This window comes from Sebastes fasciatus, chromosome 9, assembly GCF_043250625.1.
Source record: "Sebastes fasciatus isolate fSebFas1 chromosome 9, fSebFas1.pri, whole genome shotgun sequence".
Classification (NCBI taxonomy): Eukaryota; Metazoa; Chordata; class Actinopteri; order Perciformes; family Sebastidae; genus Sebastes; species Sebastes fasciatus.
The window spans coordinates 5,615,576-5,636,492 of NC_133803.1; the positions used below are offsets into that span (position 1 = coordinate 5,615,576).

At 40.4% G+C, this 20,917-nt stretch overlaps 1 protein-coding gene across 7 annotated transcripts in view; it reads right to left on the bottom strand.

The window, feature by feature from the left end:
* The window catches only part of nt5c2a (5'-nucleotidase, cytosolic IIa), a 28,729-nt gene extending 7,812 nt beyond the window's left edge, over nt 1-20,917 (bottom strand). Inside the window, exons 1-14 of one of the 7 annotated variants that reach the window (XM_074645597.1) lie at nt 20,822-20,916; nt 13,246-13,376; nt 10,550-10,588; nt 9,071-9,144; nt 7,800-7,917; nt 7,583-7,678; nt 5,973-6,064; nt 5,274-5,331; nt 4,938-5,031; nt 4,777-4,830; nt 4,518-4,601; nt 4,303-4,344; nt 3,505-3,612; nt 1,895-1,961 (exon numbers count right to left, since the gene is read on the bottom strand). In XM_074645597.1, the coding sequence (XP_074501698.1) occupies nt 1,895-1,961; nt 3,505-3,612; nt 4,303-4,344; nt 4,518-4,601; nt 4,777-4,830; nt 4,938-5,031; nt 5,274-5,331; nt 5,973-6,064; nt 7,583-7,678; nt 7,800-7,917; nt 9,071-9,144; nt 10,550-10,588; nt 13,246-13,346 (1,027 nt within the window). In that variant the 5' untranslated portion in view covers nt 13,347-13,376; nt 20,822-20,916. Of the gene's footprint in view, nt 1-1,894; nt 1,962-3,504; nt 3,613-4,302; nt 4,345-4,517; nt 4,602-4,776; nt 4,831-4,937; nt 5,032-5,273; nt 5,332-5,972; nt 6,065-7,582; nt 7,679-7,799; nt 7,918-9,070; nt 9,145-10,549; nt 10,589-13,245; nt 13,378-20,821 lie in introns of those variants that run through there. The other 6 variants (XM_074645592.1, XM_074645591.1, XM_074645593.1 and 3 more) reach the window with 6 other exon arrangements.

Consider the following 20,917-nt stretch of genomic DNA (forward strand, 5'->3'; position numbering starts at 1 on the left):
GTGTCAAAAGCTAACACAAAACACTACAGTGAATGAGATACAAAAGCCGAAATGTACAGTATATACTAAATTATTCAGTCAGACACAAAGGTAGGCTAACGTTATGGGTTTCATTTCGCAAGATACCGGTAAATTAATTATGCAGTATTAGCCAACGTTTTGTTAGTACTCAAACATTAGCTTGCTTATCTTTGTCCGGATGATTGTGTGGTTGGCATTTGGCTTGTAGATCTTAATGTCATATACCTAACTGTTTGTAAATTGACACTTGTTTGAGAGGGAGATGGGGGTTCGTCATGGGTTGACTGCGGTCGGCGAGACGTCACCGCAACTCACTTGGAGGCGAGTCGGTGCACTTTGGCGCGCTACAACTGGTAATGGAAACGCATATCAGCGCGGCAAGGTTTGACTCGTCGAAGCAAAAAAGGAAAAGCCCATATGAAAACCTCTTATAGCAATGATCAATGAGGGGTTTTATGTTAAGTTGCAATCATAGCTGAGATTCAACCCCACAAAAGGTGTTACATTACAGGTCGGTGGTACTAATGCTGCCCACACTTCAGTTTAACAAGTGTTTCTATGAGTCAGCACATCCGAGGCCTGTACTACGAAGCGGGTTCAACATTCCCAGGGTATCTTCTCGTTATCTGGCTTAACTAACCCCTAACAACTGCGATCAAGCTGAGCGGTCCTACCACGATTTCTATGAACTCTGTAGGTCAACCCAGTTGTTTCTTAATCTGAACGTGTTCACATGCGGTGTTTGTAGCATATGACCAATCGTAAACATGGATAAGTCTACTGTATTTTTACAAACGAAGAGCAAACTATAGTAAGGGTTGGGAACCGAAACTCGGTTCCAAATTAGAACCAAATCTAAAATGACAAGAACCGGGTACCCGTAAAAAAAAAAGAATTTCGGTTCTCCTTAACGATTCCTAAACAACTACACATTGGCTCCGCAGCAGCTGTTTGTTGTCAGCGCAGCGCCCATCTCTCTCGCACACGCGCTCCGCACATCGACTCCTTATGCTCTTATAACACCAGTCACCATAAAAGCATTTACTGTAATGAATCGGTATAAATCACAATCTGTTACTGTGAAGTGATCAGATTTATATGCAATACGCTAATATCACTACCAGACACACTTAGACGGTAGTTTGTGTGAATATTTCAATTCTTAAAGCAAATCAATTCAGGGGGAAAAAAATAAATAAATAAATAAATCGACCAGCTGTGTTTGAAGAAGTAATCCCTTTTAACTATATAAAAATGTGATAAACAACAATAAAAGTATTAATCCTATAACCTTGTTTTTACTATTGAAACAGCATATATTCCTAGTGCTGCTGTATAGACCCCAGTGCTGTAATACTCACACTGGCCGCTGTAACTCACAGCTCTAATGACGTAACGCAAACGAACTTCAAGTCGCTTCATAGCTGTGTAGAAAAAGATGCCACACCAAGAGGCCCAAAAAAGGACATCTCTAACTTAACGGATGGCAGGGGAGGACGGGTTTATGCTGATTTGTAGGCTAGTTTGACGGCGACCAGTAGAAGTGGAGAACGTAAATTTATGATGACAAGATAAGAAGGATGTGTCCTTTGTTTCAAGTATATACCCATATGATGTTAAGCTAGCGGTCAGTCGCGTTCCGGATCGGCTCGGGTTTGGTTGTGTTTTGTCTTCTGATTTTTAAAACACAATAAAACTTTATTTTTCTTGCAACATACTTGTACAGCATCAAGTGATTAATTTGAGTAACCTGTGTTGACTTTCTGACACTATTAGAATTGAACATTGAAGAACATTGAGCTGTGATCTCAGCCGTCTAGCCCCAAGGCCTGAGATTTTCAGATTCAACATGTTAAGAAGCTTTCTTATTTACCTCCAGAGTACACAATGCCATGCTGGAGAGGTCCCGTGTATGTGCCAATCTTCAGCCGACCTGTGGTCTGAAAGAATCCAAGACTGAGTCACACACTCAAAAACGCAATTGGCTTAACCCTTTTTATCCCTCCTGTTGTGTTTGTTTCATGTTAATTCATTTTGTGTTCCCAGTTCAAGATGGCCGCCCCATTAAAGCTGATTATAAATCCATAATAATACATTTATTATCACCTAATTTTGTGTTGGATATTTTTATCAGTTTTTGTGAGCATTACACATTTTGAACTTCTACTTGCTATTTATGGCCTGTAGGCCTCATTGACCTGAGCTTGTACAACTTGTTTTTGAGTGAAAAAAGCACGATATATGGATTATTTCGACTATAACAAATACTCAGATAAAAACATATTGCGCTATTTATCACAGACTACTTTGTGTCAAAGTTTAACAAGGACATTTGTTTTTGATCCAAATTTTTAAATAGTGGCACAAAAAAAAACATCTGTGGTGTTCCCAGTCAAAACTGACTGGTATGATTTTATTAGTAAAGAAAGGACAAAGACATCTGTTGTCCCTTGGTCTGGATCATATTCTTTGTAGTCTTTATCATGACTTTGTGACTTTCTCCTCTAATGCATCTTCATTGTCAGTTTCATAGCCTCTCTCATCCTCACCAGTGTCATGATCAAAGATATGATCAAGAGCGACACGCACAGTATATTTGGTCATTGTGCTGCCACAAACTGAATTGTAAGCTTCTATATATTACATATATGTGTATGTGTGTGTGTTTGTGCGTTCAAAAACACATGTATGTGGGGGTCTGGTAGAGGAAGTGTTTCCATCTGATGAATGGGCATGTGCCTGGACTCAATTTTATGCACTAATTGTAGTCTCGCCCATCCATTTCTAATGCCCGGTCACTTTTGACCAGTAACACCACAGGTGTACAAAAGCTGAAGAAACAGTGTGTAGGATCTGGCAGTGAGATGCGCCCTATCTAGAGCCAGTTGTTGTAAGAGTAGAGTGCTTAGAGCGTGTGTGTACGAGGGAAGTGAGTGGTGAAGCAAGAGAGAGAACGGCGGCGGCGACGACAGGAGCGAGTAACGTTATCAACTCCGGCCCGAGCAAGAAAAGTTAACAGAGTTTGGTTTGTCCGTTCTGGGCTACTGTAGAAACATGGCGGTGCAACATGGCAGACTCCGTGAGGAGGTAACACGCTCTTTACGTAGATACGGCGCATTCTAAGCTAATGAAAACACAATGACTCTTATTATCAAGTGACTATACACTGAAGAAAACATACTTATTCATATTATATTTCATTTCTGCCAATAGATCCCCCTTATTGTTACACATTGGTCCTTTAAATAAAACACTCAAAATTTTATGAAAGTGATAAAAATTTATGCTGTGTGGACAAAATAATGGAACTTTATGACAATCAGATTAAATGAACTACATTTTTCAGAGAGAAAACTTGTAAATCTGTCAAATTCGACCAGAACACAACAGGAGGGCTAAATTACTAATATACAGTATATTATATTTTAGTAATGGTGCTAGTATGGTATTTTGTCCATGCAGGTTTCTATAGTACACACTCACAGTGTCGACCTGCCGTAGCACTGTTCCCTCTCCAAAGAACACAGGCTTGCGGGCGTCCACCAGGATCAGGTCAAAGTAGGACTTCCAGGGTCGATGGGGTGTACCCGGCTGCAATCACACGCACACACACACACAAACAATAAACACACACACAGTAACATCATTTATGATTTCAATAGCTTTTTAAAGGTGCAGTGTGTAGCATCAAATGCTCCTGGTTGCAGATTGCAACCAACTGAAACCATGTGCCAAGCGTGTAGGAGATCTACGGTAGCCGACACGAAAACGTGAATAGCCCTCTCTAGAGCCAGTGTTTGGTTTGTCCGTTCTGGGCTACTGTAGGAACATGGCGGCCGGCTCCGTGAAGAGGACCCGCTCCATATGTAGATATAAACGGCTCATTTTAAGCTAACAAAAACACAATGTTTCCTATTTTCATTTACATTCTACATAAAGAAAGCATACTTATTAACATTATATTCCATTTCTACTAATAATTGCCCTAAATGCTACACACTGCAGGGCTCCAGAAACTAGCACATAATTTAGGTGCACCCAAAATGTTTCACCGCGCGTCAGTTCCCATAGGCCTACACTAGGGATGTCAGGATACCAGAAATTTTGTAGTCAATACCAGTACCAGCAAAATTCCCCGATTCTCGACACCAATTCGATACCACGTTAAAAAAACAAAAACAAAACAATAAATCCCATGTCAGAAACTTCTAAGCATGATGGCTCAATTCAAATCTATCGTGATTCCTGACAATACAAATGTTCTTAAATCATTAGTGTTACCTTTGGGCCGTGAGGAAAGTCAAACAGGTAGGTCATAATTTTCTGGAAGAAAAGAGAATCATTACCATCACTTGGCATTATTACTTCATTAAGCAACCATTCATGACAACTGCCAAAATTGATCAGTACATTATGACCGTATAAAGTAGGCAGTAGGTTCTGGTTTGCTTTCAGGATTCTTTAGTAACATATCTGGCTGTAAACTTTCCTCTCACCTCTGTATACTTGTAATCACTGTTGGTGGCCAGAAATACTTTGGCGACTTCATTCATGCGACTGAGGAGGAGAGGAAGCTTCGACTTTGGTGGAGGAAAAACAGAATCCACATCGACAACAATGCTTAAAAGCCGAACAGCAAAAAGATGAGCCAAAATGTGTTGTTTCACCGCTACAAAGGAATACTTGTCACCCCAGCTATTAAGTTCAAATTGGTATATAATTGGTGTGTGGTGTCTGTTATGCTGGTTTACTTACATCCTTCACCACATACTTCTCCAGGTTTTCAACAGTTTTTACTTTTAAGGACCCCTGTGAACAGAAATAGCAACAGTGGACTTGTGACTGGATTGACTGCAGGAAAATGGCCTACAGATGCCTGAAAACCGGTTTCATGAGGAAAAGCAAATCATTACTACCTTGAAATGAACCCAGTCCACGCCGTCTCGGATATCCTGGAACATGCTCTTGTAGGACATGAAAAGGTCACCATCTTTGAAGCCCTTCTCACAACTACAAAGACAGTTCAAATTGTGTTAACATTAGATCCTTTATCATACGGAATTCTAAGGGTCAAAAATGAGAAGGACTCAGTGCTCTGAGCATTGAGACCATCAAAGGACACTGTAAATCCACTGAAACTCTGAACATGATTTCCATTAAACAGGACTATTATTCAGAATGTCACAATAGTCCAACTGCTTCACTTCCCACAGACAGCCAGTGTTCTGTATGTAGCAGAGAATATGCAGTACCTGGAGTATCTGGAGCAGTTGCTGAAGAAATCGACCAGGCAAGCAAAGAGGTAGGTTTCTGAGGAAGAAGAAATAACACTAGAATCATTGAGGCTGACTGTACACCTGAACATGAACATGCATTTAATATGACAAATCAACAATTTAAAGGGGACATATCGTGCTCATTTTCAGGTTCATACTCCATACGTATTTTGGGTTTCTACTAAAACATGTTTACATGCTTTAACGTTAAAAAAATTTTTATTCCTTTGCGCCTGTCTCTTTAAGAAAAAATATGCCGCTCCTTTGCAAAGACGTTCTCGAGCAGTGAGTGAAAATACACAGATGGGGGGGTAGTATATTCTAATGAGCCCATATGTGTCATAGGAAGGGGAGCCAAATCTGAATGGTTTGTTGAATCACACGTTTTCTGATCCAGGCAGCCCACAGAAAACTGACTGGGTTGTCTTAATTCACAGTTTGTGGGTTGGTAGTCACTACAGATACCAAGACGTATGTGCACAAGCACTGAAAAAGTGAGTTTTTCACGATCTGTCCCCTTTACAGTGGAATCCCTTTCAGAGCCTCATCAGTGAACTCCAGTTTAAAGTTTAATATTTATTATTTATATTTAAAGTATTTGAATACTTTAATAATTGAATTTCATTCTAAGATTACTTAAAGTTGTAGAGTATTTGTGTCGGTGCGTTTTCTTACCAGGCAGGTTGAAGAGTGTGTTGAGGATGTAGAAGCGGTCTGTGTCTCCACGCTGAATAAATTTGTTGGGGTACATCTCTCTGATGTCAGGTCTGTGCAGAGTGAGCAGGGATACAAACATACAGGAGGGATGAAGAAGGTCAGACCAGGAGACATGAGTTATATCAGTTCGTTGTTTGCATTACATCTATTAACTCCCTTGACAGCGGTCAGAAATGTCTATCTTGCCACCCCTGTGCTTGTTACATAGAACATGATATACTAACAACAACACAGGGATCTGCTTCATAAAGACACTGCTATACAGTGCCAACAGTGGTTAAAGGTGCTAAATTCAATATTGTGAGCAGAGGGATTGCCTCCTCACGGCGCTAAACATGGCGACGGCTCACAGCTAACGGTGCTAACAGTGCAAACGGTGCTAACAGTGCAAACAGTGCTAACAGAGCTCACAGTGGTAACCTGAGGGGGACATAACACATCCGCTGATTGTTCTCCGAGACAGTGTAATCAGGGATGCTAATTTTGATTTTTTTCCTAACCGCTAACCGACCCTTGTTAACCGATTATTAGCCAACAAGATTAGTGCGTCGCATGCAGCGGTGCTATTTTTAGTGCCCAACAAGCCGCCCAGCTGCAACGAAAAGCCGATGCACAAACAGGTTAAATCCATCATTTATCACCAGTGTACGCGTAAAGCAGACAACTGAGTCCCCAGTTGAACAGACAGGGACAGTTACCGTAGCAGACAGGAGTCTCTACCGCATTATTTAGTTTAGCTGACAGGTTGTCAGCTGTGTGTCTGCCCGGTGTAACGATAGTGAATGCCCTACAGACCGTGTGTGTGTTTGTGCTACGTTAGCAGCGGTAGCGTTGCTGGTGGCTTCGTGCTCGCCGTTGTCACACACATACGGTCTGTCAGTGCGGCAAAATGTTAGCGAGTGTCCGTCAGACCGTATGTGTGGCTGTGGTGAGTGTGGGGTTGTCGGTGGCGTTATAGCTGTGAACGTAGCTGTAAGCAGTGTGTGTACAGTTTATTTGTCGGTGAATAAATGCTACAACTCCTCAAGACCCGAGCCAACTTCCTGTATCTGCAACACCGGCTCAGACTCTCTTAAGGTGGACTGTTAAGGTGGACCAGCTTTTATCCTTTAAGTGACAAGCCGCTCCTCTGAGTTTTACTCAGCTTTTTAGTTATCTTTTAATATTTCTTTTAACCGTTTAACGGTTAATTATTAACATTCCTAATCGGAACATCTATTGTACAGATTACCAACAGCTCAAAATTTAAATTTGATGAATTTTATGACCAAATACCTGCAGAACTAATGACATCCACATCAGCTTCAGTTGTACTTTATGATTGTTGTTATTCAGCTGAACTATAAACATTATTACACCTGCTTAATATCAGCTTGCTAGCATTTTCATAGTTAACATTTAGCTCTGCCTCACAGTGGCCGTAGCATGACAGTAGATTTCTAGTCTTGTTCATGAGTAATTTAAAGAATACTGTTGTAGGTGGGACGGAGGAAGGATTTAACTATGCAAAGGTTTTTTAGAGATGTGGTGGACTATGTTGACAGCTTAGTGGGAGTAGAGGAACTCACCCCCTCACGAAGTTGAATCCGTGCACACACACCAGGATGTTCCCATATGCATCCACCTTGAGCAGGTTGCCATACATTGAGTCGAACACCAGACCTCTGAGAAGGAATGGAGACAGGCAAGAGAAGACAGACAGTCAGAGACAGAAAGCACACTTGAGAGTGAGGGTTTGTTGCACTGGTATTCAAATTTCATTAAAAAAAGGCTTTGTGAACCAGCCTGGTGGGGAAGGAGGGGTCGTAGACAAAGTTGAGCAGCTCTTGTGGATATCCAATGGACACCAGGCGCTCCACCGTCAAGTCAAAGCCCAGCGACTCATATTCAGGAGATTTATACACTAGACAGACAGACAGACAGGGAGGGAGACAGGCTGCTGTTGAAGGCAGTGCACCAAAAAACACTGATGACACAATAGTGAGAGTTTATCTGCACCATGCAGCAATGTCTTCCATATACAACATTTTCTTTCTAAAACATTTTTTTTTTTTCATTTAGAACCTTCAGATCTGCTAGGAATTGCAGTTGTAGCAGCAGATTCTTTAAAGCAAGACAGATTGATGCATTAAAATTAGGGCTGTCAACGTTAACGCGATAACAACGCGTTAACACAAAACTGTTTTAATGCCACTAATTTATTTAACGCATTAACGCTGTCAATCCTTCAGAGGTTGTAGCGGGCTCAGTTTTAAAGAGTGAAGATACTGGCATCATATGAAACTAGAAAACCTGAGGAATCCATCGGTACCAATCATGTCATACTAGCATACTAGCGTGAAGGAAGTTAAATAACGCTCCAAAGTTACGCTAAATTTTGCTAAGGAAAAACTGGCATGGCCATTTTCAAAGGGGTCCCTTGACCTCTGACCTCCAGATGTGTGAATGTAAATGGGTTCTATGGGTACCCACGAGTCTCCCCTTTACAGACATGCCCACTTTATGATAATCACATGCAGTTTTGGGCAAGTCATAGTCAAGTCAGCACACTGACGCACTGACAGCTGTTGTTGCCTGTTGGGCTGCAGTTTGCCATGTTATGATTTGAGCATATTGTTTTATGCTAAATGCAGTACCTGTGAGGGTTTCTGGACGATATTTGTCTTAGTTTTGTGTTGTTAATTGATTTCCAATAATAAATATATACATACATTTGCATAAAGCTAGCATATTTGCAAACTCCCATATTAATGAGTATTAAATACTTGACAAATCTCCCTTTAAAGTACATTTCGAACAGATAAAAAATGTGCGATTAATTTGTGATTAATCACAATTAACTACGGACAATCATGTGATTAATCGCGATGAAATATTTTAATCGATCGACAGCCCTAATTATGCATGATACTGTGATATAAGCGCACCGAGCACAGACTTTTAAAAGTTGCCGGGACATTCAGAGTCTACATGCAGCTGGCATAGGCTCTAGCCATTACACTTTGACCTTCATGCACTCAACCAGGCTGATACCACAAAGCTCGGACTGCACTTACCTGCCAGAGTGTAATCCATATCAAAACCAAAACACTTGATCTTTTCCATGGCCAAGCTTCGGTTGACAAAAACTCTGGAAAGGGGAGAACAATGTATGGTCAATAAAAACATGACAGCTGACAGTTCAAATGAAATGCTGCACTGCTTAGCCTTCCTAAAGCACACTTCTGATTTATAGTGAATAGTAGACAAATCAGTCTCATGGAACATTTTAAGAGCTACAGGAGAAACAACTAAAGAGGAGCATTGACTGAGCAACACTTCCTTGAGGTCAGATTTTGATGCATGGCAGACTGAGTGAACTACCCAAATAAAATGTAATAAAACAACCACAACACCAACAGACATGCAATCCTACTGGTTATCTATAGTGATCAGTGCATCTGAAATAAAAACCTCCTTTAGCAACATTTTTCATCTCTGGAACGCTTCGCTGATATTGTAAGACGCTCTTTCTGATAAGTCCGCCTTAATACTAACACTCGTGGTGTGACCGTATATATTCAGAGAAACTTGTATATCTTCAACAAGTCAACAAAACTTGCTCCAACATGTTCAGAGAATTATTATTCTTCCACCTACGCTACGCCCACAAATATACGTCATCATGTTTACTAATAGAAAAGGGGTCAATACAACCAGATGAGAATACCATCATCCCTGTAGATTGTATGTGTACACACACACGTTCATTGCTGTGTCTGTATTTTTAGACGAGCAGCAAAATCTTTCTCATACGTTACCACGGGAATAAGATGCTAAACGAGATATAGAAATGAACAAAATGATCATTTAAATGTGGAAATATACACTCAGCTGCCAGTTTATCAGGTACAGCTAGCTAAAACTAATGCAGTGTGATACAACAGTCGTGCAATAAATCCTCCTTCATGAGGCTTATGTTCAGTTTGTGTTGTGCATGGAAATAGAATAGGAGTAGAACGGACATGGAACTGTATTCTGTGGTCATTTGACTTGTACAAAAGATAGAAGATATAGCAACCGTTTTATATAAATCACTTTTCCTACTTCAGCTTTATTTCTTGCTGACAGCAGATCACAAAAAAAAAGACTTGTACACTTCTTGCTTTTCTGACATCTCTGACTGTTTATGCAGAGATATAGATTATACAATGTAAACATATAATATGGGACTCTGCTCAAGACTGCACACTGGCCTTGAGTTACTACTACTCAGATGGTGTGGGAGATTAAATCAGATGGACAGTAACAGATGAGGATTAAAGGAAAGATGCGAGAACAAGGGAAATGCAACAGAAGAAGCTCACACTAAGAAATCACGATGACCACCATCTGCTGTCTCCACGGGGGAGAAACCCAACTCACAATCAGTGTCAGTATGGATGGAGTTCCATGAGAGTTGGATGGGGAATCAATTCACATCATGGACATCAAAAACAGGGAGAGTCAATTAGTCAGTAGTTGCAGTTTGTTTCAACAACAAAAGGATGGCATACCTCATTGCAGGATGGTTTTGAGCCAGATCCCTTGGAAAGCTTTGCAATAGAGAATACATGCAGTATTACCACTGATCTCATGCTACATGGCTCTGGTGTACTGTCTTTTGTCAGTGAACATTCTATGTTCTAGTAACCTGTTTTATCCCTAAATCAGTAATAAGATCTGCCTCCAGTAGCTGCTATCTATATTATATTAAAGTCTCTACACATACCAAAAAAAAAAGACAGACACATCTGACATTTCAAAGCATTCATGGGACCAGGGCTTCATTGTTTGCATATAATGTATCTAATCTAGGTTTAGCAGGATGTTAAATATGAAATACTTAATTGATCCCTGGGGTGAAATTACAGTTGTTCCATTTTCGAATAAAAATATATATAAACAAGGGCTGTCGATCGATTAGAATATTAAAACATGCTTAATCGCATGATTGTCCATGGTTAATACCAATTAATCGCAAATTTATCACACATTTTTTTTATCTGTTCAAAATGTGCCTTAAAGGGAAATTCAATTTATTATTAAATACATTTTTAGATTTTAACATTTTAAATTAATAAAAAAAATAAGTTCCATATTCTGTCATCTATTATTCCATTACATAGATTTTTGTCGAGGTATTGTTTCAGTATCCGCATCGAGATATTCAGGCAGGGTATCGTATCGAAGTCATAATTTTGGTATGGTGACAACACTAGAGGAGGGCTATTTGTTTGTGGGTCTGGTTCAAATATCAACAATCTTTCTCCAGAATCGCAGACTCCACTATTAAGCCGAGGTGGACAAGTGGTCCTAAAAGTGCTCAGAAATATGGAAAGTCTGAACATCGAAAGTTCCATGATAACGCAGGAAAGGCAGAGATCCTGTGACATGGTTGAAAATTCACAGAACGTGCGAGTAAGTGGACTTTGAGTAGAGAATGTTTTGTCAGCTTCATTTAATGATGTTTGGGGTATTAAATGGTTCCCTGTGGAGTTTTGACTGTTATTGGCGCTAAAGGAGTAAAGTTTTGAAGAGTGAGTCCTTGATTTATTTGTATCTTATGCTCTACACAGAGGGACGCACGAGGACACCCATACACGTGTACAAACAGCGCCCCCACCCTACCATACAGCAAAACAGCATGAAATGACACAGAGCCCAAGTAAACAAGTAACTGCTGAGCAAACTGGAGCATCCATTATGCAGGGCTGGGTATCGTACAAAATGGTTTGTACGATAGTCTATAGAAAACCCAAATTTCACCAAAATGCCATAAAATACCAAAATGATATTTTTTATGATAAATATAAAGGGTTTCAACAAAACCCTTTATTAGTTTGACAAAAAAGCCACATGTTGTCTAGACACAAGCGGCTGTAAGAGAACTTTGCCCCAATAAAATACAGTCTAAACAGCCACATTTTGACTACTATTAAAGAATAAATAAACAAGATTATGACTATGACCAAATATGTGATGTCAACTTTTTAGACTCGATACTTGATGCTATATGGACACACATGATTTGTACAAAATAGTATTGCGGTTCCACGCCCAGCCCTACTAGCATGCTCGAGACACATACTTTTCTCAGGATACTTCAGGAGACCAAACCGGAGCTTACAGCCCAACGATTATGATAGTTCATAAGTAGTAGAAGTATAATATCAGTAATCTGTTGTCACTGTTCTACTTTATAGGTTTCAGTCGGACGCTGACTTCCAGTCTGGTTTCCTGTTGCAGTGGAGTAAATATCTTCCAGTACTGGCACACAGCCGACTGTTGTGAAAGCCTTAAAATAGAACCTCTAAAAGCTGTGTATTATCTTGTCAAAGCCCTTCTTCACGAGGAGATTATTCAAAACAAAAAGGATCCAAACCCTTTTCTTCATTGAAAATGGGGCTGGTCAAATTAAGTCCCTCCTCCTTAACATCATAGTCAGCAGCTACAGATACACTGTGTGCAATACAGCCTGGTATTAAGTTACTATTTAAGGACGGCTGGAAATAATATGGGTACTAAAATTGTTGGGAGACTTAGTTCGGTTTTCACGTCTAAGATTCAGGAAGGGTACTGCACGAGATTTGAGAAAACTAGATCGTTAAATTTGTTTTGTTGCACTGGTTTTACCTGTACATTTTACCTTGTAATTTTTAAACTTTTTATAGGGAAATTAAACTGTGATATTCAACTAAACTTGTATGTTTCACTAACCAAGCACGTTGCTCATTTGCCAATTTTATGGAAACCCAAATAAAAACACTGCTCTGTAGTTGCCTGTAAGGAAAGGAGCTGCCATATTTGAAAATGTGTTCATGGGTGGGATGAACTTAAAAGGCTCAGCAATGATCCTACTAATTTTGCAGGTTTATATTCATAACTACTGAAAATCCAGGTTCATGTCAGATTGTCAACAACCAACCAGGATTACTCATTTCTCCATGAACAAAGCCAGAGCATCATTTTCTACTATGAGTGGATCTTCTTCTGATTAAATGTATGTTGACTTGTTATTATCATAGAGCATTAATATGTAGCATTTCCAATGCTCTGTTAATACTGAATACTGAACAAAACACACTCACACACCAGAAACTGGTCAGTTGACTATAACAATGGTGTAGCCTTAACCTTTGTGTCAGGAACAGGACTGGCCCATGTTTAAAACTTTAGCAGTACTTCTTGCTGCAGTCTGACTAACACATACCTGTGGTGAGCTTCACGTCGATACTTCTTCATGGCCACGCCGTCCATGTTGGCTGGTAGGTCGGCATAGTTCTGCAGACGGTCGCTCCATGAAGTCGTCATCTTGAACTGTTTCTGAGAAGAAAAACGCTGCTGAAAACACCGAGATCAACAAACAGCCAGTCAGCTTGTGAGACTCAGGCTGCGGTCGAAAAGTTAAAAAAAAAAATTAATGTCTTTTCCGAACTACTTTTCCTTGACCTCGAGGTCAAGGAAAGATGTGAAGGAGAATTCAGAAGGACTTAGGAGAAGACAACCGTGGTGTTAAGAGAATCCGACTAGACTTCACTAGGCTCAGTAATTATGATGTGACGGCAGCAGGTGTTATTGACACTGCTTCCCTCTCTGCGTTCTTAAACAGCTCCTTCAGTGACAGACTGCTTGACCCGTGGTGTGTGTAAGAGAGACACAGGTCCTTCTGCTGCTGGAACACTTTACATCAACATATAATAAAGGATCATCTGACCTAACGTGGACAACAGGTGAAAAATATCACTTCATTACCAAGGCTGTAACTGAAATAAAAAGGAATAGTCTATAGGCTACCACAAGGTATATATGATAAATACTGAGTTATTGTTTGAGTTATGATGAAGGAGTAGAACCATTACCACCACAGACTTAATGTTTATTTATGTTGATTATTTATTTATTGACAGTTTGCTATATGTTTACTGATCATTTTATTTGTTATTCTTGTTTTGTTTTTTACTTATTTGTTACATGTTCGAAATAAATAAATAGAAATAAAGTGAAACGAAATGGTTGTCACTGTCCAGTCAATTTTATCAACATGAATCCCAATTAGAATATGACTGTATGAAAATAATATGCAAGATAATCATATTGTTTGTTTTCATGAACTGCAGAATGGTGCGTCGCAACTTTTAAAGCATCATCTCCTTTCCTTTAGGCAAAGGATGGACCAGTGTATCCTATGCTAAAGGAGATAAGAAAGGAAGCATTGAAGCTCCTTTCCTTAGCATCTAGAGAATTCAAACAGCTCTTATCATGGCTGCTACTGAGATACTTCTGGGTCATTTCACTTCCTTAGGAACCTTCCTGAGCAAAAAAAAAAATGACCGCAGCCTCACTCTAGTCTTTATTTATGTAAGATTATTGTGTTAAAGGTCCCATATCATGCTCATTTTCAGGTTCATACTTGTATTTTGTGTTTCTACTAGAACATGTTTACATGCTGTAATGTTCAAAAATCACCTTTATTTTCCTCATACTGTCTGCCTGGTCCAGTGTATCCTATGCTAAAGGAGATAAGAAAGGAAGCCTTGCTTCCTGCTCTTCCTCCTGTGCAGACGCTTCGCTGAGTTGCTCTCTGCTTTGCTTTCTTTTTATCATTGCTATGCTTATCTTTCGCTACTACATTTTTGGAAAACGGGTCCTGGATACTTACAAATCACTGGGAGTTTAATTTATGAAAGAAACTGAAGGCTACCACTATTTTAAAAACTGTTTTACTTTGTGAGCGCGGCCTATCAGCAGCACAAGCCTGTACTATAATGAACGGGAGCGAGGTGCTTGGCTAAAGCTAATCAGCAGCAAGATGCCTCCCTTCTCCACGGATGACTACTACAAACTTCTACAGAAGATAGCAGTGCTGGAAACAAAGATTATCCGGCTCGAAGTGAATGCGGAGGTGAATGGACTATGTGGGAATGAAACCACTCTACCACTGACTCAAAACAGTGAACTGGAACAGGCTAATAGAAAGTAGTAGTCCTCCCTGGAACGCTCTTGGTGCAAAGCCAAAGCGTAAATCATGTCCCTGGGAAATGGGAGGAAAACTTACAGGCAGAACCCAGCACCCTCAGATATATGATGCGACCCGCTGGCCTGCATTAGCATCCGAGCATAGTGCCTCATCAACCCCTGTACAAAGTAAGGTCCAACCGTGGACAACTGTGAAAGGAAGGATGAGTAACAAACCTCCCCAACAAAGAAGTTTGCAACTGGAGAACAGATTTGCTCCACTGTTGCAGGACCCTGGATCTCGATCTGATGCCCTGGATAATGTCAACTCTTCACACAGCAGGGTAAGAACCAAAAGCAACTCTGAAGGTAAAAGGCTACAGGGAAAGCTAACAACTGGGCCTCAAACTCAAACTCTGATTGTGGGTGATGCTGCTGTTAAAGATGTGAAAAGCATGTGGAGTAAAGACATCAAAGTACTCTGTTTTCCCAAAGATATGGTCTCTGATCTGGCAGAAAGAATCCTGGATATTGTGACTGCACACCCAAATGTGAAAAATGTGGTATTGCACATTGGGTCGAATGATGTTGTGAAGCAACAGTCTGAAGTGCTGAAACGGGACTTTACTAGTCTGCTAAACACGGTCAGCTCTGTGAATGCTCAGGTGTTTATCAGTGGACCCCTGCCGCCAATCAGAAGAGGAGTCGAGAGATTCAGCAGATTGCTGGGACTGAACACATGGCTTTCAACAGCATGCAAATCCCACTCAGTGCATTTTATTGACAATTTTAACTTTTTTTGGGACCGCAGACATCTCTTCAAGGCAGATGGACTCTGCCTAAACAAGTCAGGAGTAAAATTGTTCAACTCCAACCTATTCTACTTCCTGCGTCATTCATCTGTTCCCTCTGCCAAGGACGCGAGACAAGAGGAATCACCACTGGAGGAAGACACAACACAATGTGCCAGGGGACCTCAAGGAGAATCATTTCACCCCCCACCACAAGCCAGCCCTGGGATACAGCAGAGACAAGAGGAGGCGTCCTCATCCTCGCTTATCACCCTTTCTCCCTCCTCCCCCCTCTTGGAGTTCACTGACCACATGAAGGAGCTGGTCAATGCTGGAACTAAACTTACTCCCCGCCCTACACCCATTTTCTCTCGCATGATCCCCCCACGAGGTCGACCTCGAACAACTTTGGCACTATCTCCACAAGCACGACACCCACAACCTCCATCCCCTCCACAATGGAATCAGCCTCTGTCTCCGCAGCCTGATAAGGATGTTCCTTTACAAAATGTTGCAAGCACAGATTGATATGTGCTGGGTCCAGGCTTCAAGGCTAATGATACACGCGACTGTTTCCAGGATAAGCTGGGGCCCTGTGTGATGAGAGCTTCTTCTATCTCAGTTCTAATAAGTAGTAGAAAAAGAATGGTGAATCTGCAAAGAAACAGGAAGATTTTTACTGATTGTGCTAATTTATCAAATTTAGCATTGATTCCTTGCCAGCCAAACCATGTCCCAAAAATAATAATAATGCTTCTAGCACATTAAAGCTAGCCCTGTTAAACGTCAGGTCTTTGGCAGGAAAAAGTTTTTTAATCAATGATTTTATTATTGAGCACAAGCTTGATTTTATGTTTTTAACTGAAACTTGGTTAGACCAAAATAACAGTGCAGCTGTTCTTATCGAGTCGACTCCTCCCAACTTTAGTTTTATGAGCGAAGCTAGAATGCATAAGAAAGGAGGTGGAGTTGCCATACTGTTTAATGATTCTCTCCAATGCAAACAGATATCTTATGGACATTTTGCTTCTTTTGAATATGTCGCTCTTCAGCTGAACTCCTCTTCTCGAGCTTTGTTTCTCAATATCTACAGGCCACCTAAATACTGTGCAAACTTTTTTGATGATTTTACTGAACTGCTGTCTGTAATTTGTGTTGACTTTGACTGTGTAGTCATTGTTGGTGATTTTAACATCCATGTTGACAACCAACAGGACAGAGGGGCCAAAGAACTGTGTCAGGTTCTTGATAACTATGGAATGAGTCAGCATGTGACAGAGCCCACACACAATAGGGGACACACTTTGGACTTAATCATATCAAAGGGCCTGAACATTTCCAAGGTTGTAGTGATGGATGTTGCTCTGTCTGATCATTCATGTGTATTCTTTGAGAGTACTCTTCCTGTGCACAGAAATGATAAGACAGAGGTAATCACAAAAAGGTATATCACTGAAAATACCAGTGATCAATTTGTTCAGGCTTTCTCTTCCACACCCACCCTCCCCTGGACCTCTGTCAATGAGCTTGTAGATAATTTCAATTCTAAAATGACAAATGTTATTGATACCATTGCACCCACCACGGGGAAGACTGTCTCTGGTAAGAAAAAATCTCCATGGAGAAATACCATGTTGGTAAGAAATGAAAAAAGAGAGTGTCGAAAAGCTGAACGCCAGTGGCGGAAAACAAATCTACAAGTTCATTATGACATCTATAAAGAGAGACTTTGCATTTATAATTCAGAACTGAAAAATGCAAGGCGGTCCTTCTTCTCTGACATCATCACCAAAAACAATAACAATGCACGTGCCCTGTTTGCTACTGTCGACAGGCTAACAAACCCTCCTGTGTCAGTAGCCTCTGAACTTTTATCCTCCAGGGCCTGCAATGAATTTGCTTCCTTTTTTACAGAAAAAATTCACAAAATCAGACAAGCAGTCACTTCCTCCATAGCAGGTACAGGATGTTTGTTTCCCCTGCGTCCACTTAAACCTGGCGCAAATACCATGACACAGTTTTATCCAATAAATCAGACATACCTGGAGGAAATCATACAACATCTAAAATCCTCCTCATGCTGCCTTGACATTCTGCCAACAGGCCTTTTCAAAAAAGTATCAGATTGTATGGTCTCAGAGCTTTTACAGATTGTTAATGCATCTCTTGTTTCAGGAGTCTTCCCACAGGCCCTGAAAACTGCTGTCATCAAACCACTCCTCAAAAAGAACAATCTGGACTCATCAGTAGTAAATAATTACAGACCGATATTAAATCTTCCATTCTTGTCTAAAATAATTGAAAAAACAGTTTTTCAAAAATTAAATAGCTTTCTGGCACTAAACAACTCTTTTGATGTCTTCCAGTCAGGTTTTCGACGAAACCACAGCACTGAGACTGCTCTTGTTAAGGTCTTCAATGACATCCGATTGAACACAGACAGTGGTAGAACTACGGTTTTAGTTTTACTGGATCTCAGTGCTGCATTCGACACGGTTGACCATAATATATTACTAGACCGACTGGAAAACTGGGTGGGTATTTCTGGCATAGCACTCAGCTGGTTTAAATCCTACCTAAAAGACAGGGACTTCTTTGTGTCTATAGGTAATTGCAAATCTGAGCTGAACAAAATCACATGCGGAGTTCCCCAAGGCTCCATCTTGGGGCCTCTTTTGTTTAACATCTACATGCTCCGACTGGGTCAGATTTTTGAGAACAACAAAATAAATTACCATAACTATGCAGACGACACACAAATTTACATAACTCTATCACCAGGAGACTACAGTCCAATACAAGCACTGAGTGAGTGCATTGAACAAGTCAATAATTGGATGTGCCAGAATTTTCTTCAGCTGAACAAAGACAAAACTGAGGTCGTAGTTTTTGGAGCCAAAAAAGAAAGATTAAAGGTTAGTGCTCACCTACAATCTGTGATGTTAAAAAGCTCAGACCAAGCCAGAAACCTTGGTGTAGTCATGGACTCAGACCTGAGCTTTAACAGCCATATTAAGACAATTACAAAGACAGCCTTCTATCACCTGAAGAATATAAGAAGAATTAGAGGACTGATGTCTCAGCAGGATTTGGAAAAACTAGTCCATGCATTTATCTTCAGCCGACTTGACTACTGTAACGGCGTCTTTACCGGTCTTCCTAAAAAATCGATCAGACAGCTGCAGCTGATTCAGAACGCTGCTGCTAGAGTCCTCACTAAGACCAAGAAAGTGGATCACATCAGTCCAGTTCTGAAGTCTCTACACTGGCTGCCTGTCTCTCAGAGAATTGATTTCAAAATACTGCTGCTGGTTTACAAAGCACTAAATGGTTTAGGGCCAAAATACATTTCTGATCTTCTGCTGTGTTATGAACCATCCAGACCTCTCAGGTCACCTGGATCAGGTCTGCTTAGTGTCCCCAGAGTCAGAACTAAACATGCAGAAGCAGCATTCAGTTTTTATGCACCAAATATCTGGAACAAGCTCCCAGAAACCTGCAGGACCGCTCCAACTCTCACTTCTTTTAAAACAAAGCTTAAAACTTTCCTGTTTGTGGGTGCCTTTTATTCTGACACTGCACTATAACTTTTACTCTTTTGAGTTCTATGCAATTTTAGCTTCTATCCTAGCTTTTATTTTTAGCTTGTTTTTATTTTCTAATCTTTAATGTTTTAATGTTTTTATGTTTTTATAACTGTTTTAATTATTTCTTAATGTTCTTTTGCATTTTGTCGCAATGTTCTTGAATGTTTCTGTAAAGCACTTTGAATTGCCCTGTTGTTGAAATGTGCTATACAAATAAAGCTGCCTTGCCTTGCCTGAATATACCTGTATTTACCCTCGTCTGTAACACTCCGTTTTAGCGCATTTTGACGGAATTGCAACGGAATTGCAACAGAATTGCGTTGCTAGGCAACAGCTTGTGTCCATGTGTACTTCCTGTCAGCTGATGTTATTTACATACACTGCAACAGGAACTTAACTGGGACACATTTAGAATGTTTATGTTTAACACTGTGTAAATTTTCTAAATATTGTATATTTGTGACATCACAAATGGACAGAAATCCTGACAGCTTGTTTCAAATGCAGAGTTTCTGAATACAAGCTGTGTGTATTTCTCTGTGGATTGAGTGTTTCGATACTTTCACAGTATTTATATAGGACATAAGCCTGCTTTATAATAAAAAAAACATGAAAATCTCACTTTTTTATAATATGGGACCTTTAAATAGTGACACCGACTATAGATTAATTCTACCCAGTATACTCACAGGCAGTGACCTGATGAGATAACATCCTGACCAACACAAACTGAGGATTAACAGAGTTATGCTAAAACACTGATTTACAGGAACAGACATACAGTCAGCAACATTTATTAACCTCTGAAGGTTTCACCAAACTGCTGTCAAAATATACACTTTTAAACTGTAAATACAGTTTTATACTAACTACACACCAAGGAAAATAAAATCCTATATTTTAAAATGTAGTTGTCTAATTGATAAAATCTTCTTTCACAAAAACAACATGTAAAACTAACATTTGATGACATTGTTCATTAGAATATATATACTACTACTTAAAACGATGCTCTTAATGGAGCCTGGTGGTTTAACAGAGAGTGTAGTGACGTTATCAGGTGGTCGGATCACTCATGTGCCAGATTTGTAAACAGAGTGTGGCTCCACGTTGAGAGACGCAGAGGCAGAGCTACAGTCAGCTCGGTGTCCCGTTGAAACTAGAGGACCTTCAGATGCTAACATTAGCAGCTAGTCGTGGAGCTGACAGCTCCGCTGTGATTCCTTCACGTCGCTCTGACAGCTGCACCGCTACAGCTGCTGTGTGTTACTGTGTGTCAGCGCAGTCAGCTAACAGACTCCACTGCTGGGTGAGCTAACACAGCTGTATTAAAAGACTGAAGCAGCACGTTAACAGGTAACTGTGGCGGCTGTAGTCAGCTCTCTGTTTGAGTTAACACACGTTTAACTTGTCGACTCACGACAACAACAATAACAACAACACTACTACTCACCCTATGGCTTCTTCTTCTTCTCCTTCTACTACTTGTTCCCAACAAGCCCTCTTCTTCTTCGTCTTCTCCTCCTTCTTCTTTCCGGCACACTAGGCA